Source organism: Pollicipes pollicipes, unplaced genomic scaffold (genome assembly GCF_011947565.3).
Source record: "Pollicipes pollicipes isolate AB1234 unplaced genomic scaffold, Ppol_2.1 Scaffold_5724;HRSCAF=6776_pilon_pilon_pilon, whole genome shotgun sequence".
In the NCBI taxonomy this organism is placed as follows: domain Eukaryota; kingdom Metazoa; phylum Arthropoda; class Thecostraca; order Pollicipedomorpha; family Pollicipedidae; genus Pollicipes; species Pollicipes pollicipes.
The window spans coordinates 16772796-16779561 of NW_023596746.1; the positions used below are offsets into that span (position 1 = coordinate 16772796).

At 43.0% G+C, this 6766-nt stretch overlaps 1 protein-coding gene across 1 annotated transcript in view; it reads left to right on the plus strand.

The window, feature by feature from the left end:
* The window catches only part of LOC119102734 (UPF0329 proteinECU11_0050-like), an 8824-nt gene extending 4483 nt beyond the window's left edge, over positions 1 to 4341 (plus strand). Inside the window, exons 2-3 of the mRNA XM_037226193.1 lie at positions 7 to 163; positions 4240 to 4341. Of these exons, the coding sequence (XP_037082088.1) occupies positions 7 to 163; positions 4240 to 4341 (259 nt within the window). The remainder of the gene's footprint in view (positions 1 to 6; positions 164 to 4239) is intronic.
* The last annotated feature ends 2425 nt before the right edge of the window (positions 4342 to 6766 follow it).

The window sequence follows — 6766 nt, forward strand, 5'->3', positions numbered from 1 at the left end:
GCAAAGAAGAGAAGAAGGAAGAAAAGAAGAGAAGAAGACAAGAAGAGGAGAAGCGAAGAGAAGGAAAATGAGAAGAAAGGAGAACAAGATGAAAGAACAAAGAACAAAGAACAAACTTACAAAAAAGAAAGAAGAGAAGAAAGAAAGAGGAAGGAGGAAGAGAGCAGAAATAATAAAAGAAGAAGAACGAAAGAAGAAAACCTTCCGTAGACAATAAGATAGAGAAAAAGAGGAAGGGCGAAAAAGGAATTACAAGAAAAGAAAGACAAGAGCTTAAGGAAAAGAAAGGGAAGAAAGAAGACCGACAAGAAAAAATATTGAAAAGAAAAAAGAGGAAGAACAAAGAGCGAGAAGGAAAACAGTAGACAATAGACACTAGCCAATAGACACTAGACACTAGACACTAGACATAAGACACTACACACTAAATACAAGACACTAGACACTAGTCCATAGACACTAGACCATAGACACTAGGCCATAGCAAGTACGACCATAGCCATTAGGCCAAGTAGACCTTAGCCAGTAGACCATAGCCAGTAAACCCTAGACCGTAGACCATAGACCGAGGACCAATGACCCTAGACAAAAGACCATAGACAATACACCGTAGCCCATAGACCGTAGCCCCATTAACCATAGGCCATAGACCAAAGACCATAAATCATAGAACATAGACCATAGACCGTAGACCGTAGACCGTAGACCGTAGACAGTAAACCTTAGACGGTAGACAGTAGACGGTAGACGGTAGACCGTACACCGTAGACCGTTAATCCGCAGACCACAGCCCGCAGCCGTAGCCCAAAGACCATAGACCATAGACCATAGACCATAGACTATAGACCGTAGACCGTAGCCATAAGGCAGAAGACAAAAGACACCAGACATAAGACAGCAGAAACAAGAAAAAAGAAAGAAGAATTAAGAAGTAAAAAGAAGAAGGTCTTCTGTTGATAATAAGAGAGAGAAGAAGAAAAAGAGCGAAAAAAGAAAGACAAGGAAAGAAAGGCCAAACAAGAATGACGAGAAAAAAGACAAGGAAAACCAGCGACAAGAAAAAAGGGGAGAGAAGAACAAACAGCAAGGAGAAAAAAAGAGCGGGAAGAAAAAACAGTAGACAATATACAGTAGATAATAGACAATAGACACTAGACAATAGACACTAGAGTTATAGGACGACATACACTCGATACCAGACACTAGACACTAGACAATAGACGAAAGATAGACACGATATAATAGACAGTAGAGAATATACAATAGACAGTGATAGTAGATACTAAACCATACACACTAGACCATAGACAATGGAACATAGACACTAGACATTAGACACTAAAAACTAGACACTAGACCATACACACTAGACCATAGCCAGTAGACAATAGCCAGTTGACCATAGCCAGTAGACTATAGCTAGTGAACCATAGCCAGTAGACAGTAGTAATAGACAGTAACCAGTAGACAGTAGACCATAGGCAGTAGACCATAGACCATAGACCATAGACCGTAGATCGTAGTCCGTGGACCGTGGACCGCAGACCGTAGACCGTAGACCGTAGACCGTAGACCGTAGACCGTAGACCGTAGACCGTAGACTGTAGACTGTAGACCGTAGACATAAGACAGTAGACAAACTGAAGACGAAAGATAGAAGAAACAAGAAAAAATAAAGAAGGGAGAAGAAATAAGAAAGAAGCAAGCGTTCTGTAGACAATAAGAGAGAGAATAAGACATAGAGCAACAAAAGAAAGAGAAGAAAAGAAATACAAGAAAAGAATGATAAAACAAGAAAGATTAGAATAACGAGCGACAAGAAAAAAGAGGAGAGAACAAAAAAGAGCGAGAAGAACAGAGAGCGAAAACAAAAAATAGCGAGGAGAACAAAGAGCGACAAGAACAGAAAACAACAAGAAAAAAGAGTGGAAAGAAAAGGAGTGAGAAGAAAAAAGGAGACAATAGACACTAGACACTAAACAATAAACACTAGACAATAAACCCTATACAATAAACACTCGACACTAGACAACATACAATAGATATACATTAGATAATCGACAACAGACAATAGACGGTAGACAATATACACTAGACCATGGACGCTGGACCCTATACACTAGACATTAGACCATAGACCATAGACACTAGACCATAGACACTACACCATAGGAAGTAGACCAAAGCCATTGGACCAAGTAGACCACAGCCAGTAGACCATAGCCATTGTTCCAAGTAGGCCATAGTCAGTAGATCATAGCTAGTAGACTATAGACCGCATACCGTAGACCGCAGACCACAGACCGACCACCGCAGACTGCAGACTGACAACCGCAGACCGACAACCGCAGACCGCAGCACACAGACCATAAACCATGGACCATAGACCATAGACCATAGAGCATAGACCATAGACCGAATACCGTAGACCGTAGAATGTAGACCGTAGACCGTAGACATAAGACAGAAGACCGAATACAGAAAAAACAAGAAAAAAGAAAGAAGAAAGAATAAATAAGAAAGAAGGTCTAATGTAGAGAGTAAGGGAGAGAATAAAAGAAAGACCGAAAAAAGAAAGACCATAAAAGAAAGAGAAGAAAAGAAAGGGAAGAAAAACAAGAGGCAAGAAAAGAGAGCGACAAGAACCAAGAGCGACACGAACAAGGAGCGACAAGAAAAAGAGCGACAAGAAGAAAGAGCGAGAAGAACAAAGAGCGATAAGAAAAAACAGTCAACAATAGACAGTAGACACTAGACAATACTCACTAGACAATAGACACTGGACACTAGACAATAGACAATAGACAGATACTAGATTCTACATAATAGACCATAGACACTAGACCATAGACACTTAACCACAGCGAGTAGACAACAGCCAGAAGACCATAGCCAGTTGACCATAGCCAGAAGACCATAGCCAGTAGACCATAGCCATTAGACCAATAGACCCTAGCCAATAGACCATAGCCAGTAGGCCAAAGGCAGTAGACCATAGCCACTAGACAGTAGTTAGTAGACAGTAGACCATTGGTAGTAGACCATAGACCGCAGACCGTAGACCGTACCGAATAGCCCATAGACCATAGACCACAGACCATATACCACTAGACCGTAGACAGAAGACAGAAGACAGAAGATAGAAGACGGAAGAAACAAGAAAATAGCAAGAAGAAAGAAGAAATAAGAAAGAACGTCTTCTGTAGAGGGTAAGAGAGAGAGAGAATAAGAGAAAGAGCGAAAAAAGGAAGTGAAGAACAGAAAGACAAGCAAAAAAGACAATGCAAACGAGCAACGAGAAAAAAGAGCTAGAAAAAAAAGAGCGAGACGAAGAAAGAGGAACAAGAGCAAAGAGCGACAAGAACAACAACGACACGAACAAAGAACGGCAAGAAAAATAGAGACAAGAAAAAAAAACGAGAAGAACAAGGAGGGGAAGGACAAAAACAGTAGACCATGGACAATAAACACTAGACAATAGACAGTAGACATGGGACATTTAACAATAGACAGTATACAGTAGGCCATAGACTATAGACCATAGACGCCACACAATAGACGCTATATACTAGACCTTAGACGCTAGACATTAGACATTACACACTAGACACTAAACGCTAGAAACTAGTCAGTGGACCATAGACACTAGACCAGAGCATGTAGACCATAGCCAGCAGACCATAGCCAGTAGACATAGGCAGTAGACCATAACCATCATAACAAGTAGGCCTTAGTCAGTAGACCATAGCCAGTAGACCATAGCCAGTAGACAGTAGCCATTAGTCTTAAGCCAGTAGCCAGTAGCCAGTAGGAAGTAGCCAGTAGACAGTAGACAGTAGACCAGAGACCGTAGCCATAGCCCATAGCCCAAAGAACATAGTCCATAGACCATAGCCCGTAGACCATAGCCCATATCCCATATCCCATATCACATATCACATAACCCATAGCTCATAGCTCATAGCCCATAGCCCATAGCCCATAGCACATAGCACATGACCCATAGACCATAGACCATAGACCATAAACCAAAGGGCATAGATCTTGGACCATAGACCATCCACCGTAGACCGCAGACTGTAGACTGTAGACCGTAGACCGTAGAACGTAGACCATAGGATGTAGACCGTAGGCCGCAGACTGTAGACCTTAGACTGTACACAGAAGACAGAAAACAGAAGACAGAAGACAAAGGACAGAATACGGGAGACAGAAGAAAGAAGAAAGAAAGAAGAAAGAAGAGAGAAGAAAGAAGGAATAAGAAAGAAGAGAGAAGAAGAAGAAGAAGAAGAAAGAAAAAAAAGAGAGAAGAAAGAAGATAGAAGAAATAAGAAAAGATGAAAGAAGAAAGAAGAAATAATGCCTTCTGTATATAACAAGAGAGAGAATAAGAGAAAAAGCGAAAAAAGAAAGACAAGAAAAGGCGAATAGAAAAACGAGCGAGAAGAAAAACAGTAGACAATAGACAATATGCACTAGTCACGAGACAATATATACTAGACACTAGATAATATAGAATAAAAAATAGATAGACACTACAGAAAGAGCAAATATGATGGGGAGTAGTATGATGATTGAGGTGGGGCTTAGCCGAGCCGAAAGATCCAGAATGAATCATGATCCAGCGTGATACCAAGCTGAAAGAACGAGCAAGAACCAAGATCAAGCTTGAATTGGAAATATAGATCCAGCAAGAGTCAGCAAGAATCCCGAAGCCCGAAGCCCGAAACCCGAAGCCCGGAGCCCGAAACCATAAGCCATAAGCCATAAGCCATAAGCCATCAGCCATAAGCCATAGCCCATAAGCCATAAGCCATAAGCCATAAGCCATCAGCAAGAGAGAGAGAGGGAGAGAGAGAGAGAGAGAGAGAGAGAGAGAGAGAGAGAGAGAGAGAGAGGGAGAGAGAGATAGAGAGAGAGAAAGCGGACGATCAGCCTTCTTCTCCGCCGCAACCGCAGCCGCAGCAGAGGCAGGTGTCCAGTCTGCAGCCTCGGTGGACCCGAGCAAGCACGGTGGTATTGGGACGACATCATCCGCCATCTCCGATTGAAAGTTAACGCGAGACGATGTCGACATCCCTTGCACTGACGGAGAAAGGACGGCGATGGAGGGGGGGGGGGGGGATAGGAGCTTTTCACTGCACTGGCCGGTGAGGATGGGGACAATTTTATACAGGTCATCGTCAACCTCGTTTGGTGAAAAAACAAACACCCACATAGCGAGACCTAAAGCCGATGAAGTAAAGCGAATTTCTGGAGGAGGAACACTGTTGTCACAAATACATAATGAGGGAGGCAATGACAGTTCGGGTGGTTTTCATGCTATAACTTTATAACATAACCAACGGAATTACCTTTTGGCTGCTGCTTTTTTCATCTTGGTCAAAATGTGATTTGACAATCTGCAGGAACGCCGCAGTTCGCTAGGGAAGCCAACCTATCATTTTCCTAGAGCCTGGTGCAGCTGATTGACACAACACCATACGTGCGCCTCGTCTCAATATAAAGATGGCCAACATGAATTAATCGCGGTGCTTAGCAACTGACCAGTCTTACCGTGCGTCCAACGTAGCACACCCCCAGCCCTCAGCTGAATGTAAGTAAAAACAAAACGAGAAGCAAGGAGATTAACATAATGCCCGACGCCATCGCCGCGTTCGCAAGCTGCTGTCAGCGCTGACAAATGACATCCCAGACGCCTAAGGCTCAGACAAACATAGATTCATTATGGGCATGATAAAGCAGTGTCAATGTAGGACTAACTTTGGTCTGCAGGTGGCCTGAGCATGTGTAAAAAAATCCTTTCTGAGCTTCGATGGTAACCTGTGATACTGGATGGTTTTATGGTGATATATATATATATATATATATATATATATATATATTGATATGTATATGTGTGTGTGTGTGTGTGTGTGTATGTGTGTGTGTGTGTGTGGGTGGGTGTCACTTTAAGCAACCAAGCTACTTGCTTGCTTCTTGGTAATTCACGTTCTAAGTACCTATGGCTGATCTAGAGTTGACTCACATTCTTTAGCTCCTTGCCTTGCGCATGCCAGGCCCCGGTTCCAATCAATTTTGACACAACCACATACCCCAGTAACATCCACCCCGCCTCCTGGTTCTCGCGGGTTTTCAGAAAGAACAGTTACGACTTACGACGAGTTTCGACGAGGGGGCACTTGGCCATTGACTGGTCTGAACGGGAGGCGGTTGGGTGCTTTCGCAACTGGGCATCTTCATAGCTGGTAATTGTTCTACAGTGCTTAGCGTTTCTTCGGGTATCGTGGCGTATATACGTATATATAGACCATAGACACTAGCCATAGACACTAGACGTTTTGTTGAAAGAAGTAGTGGGAACCAGGAACCAATATGACGAACCAGGCACGTGCCTGCATGCTTCGGGTATGGTGACGAGCCATCTCGATCTTCAGAGTTGTCAGCATGTTCATGTCCTGCCATCAACACGGTGTTTTGCAGCACGTCTCCGCTTGCACAAATTCTTGGCATTGGCATGCACGTGTACATCAGTAAAGAATGTGACGAAATGGATGTCGTCATTTTGTGTGATTGGTCGAAGACGTTTGAGACCGCATCGATGCCACTCATATGCATTGAAAAACACCCATGATCGGCCCGAAACATTACCCCTGGCACATATCATGACAGTTACCAACTTTGGTGCACATTTTTAAAAAAAACATGGTGAAACCTCAGGACCAGTTATGTGTAATAGCAGTACTAAGTGGTGTCACCGCAACAC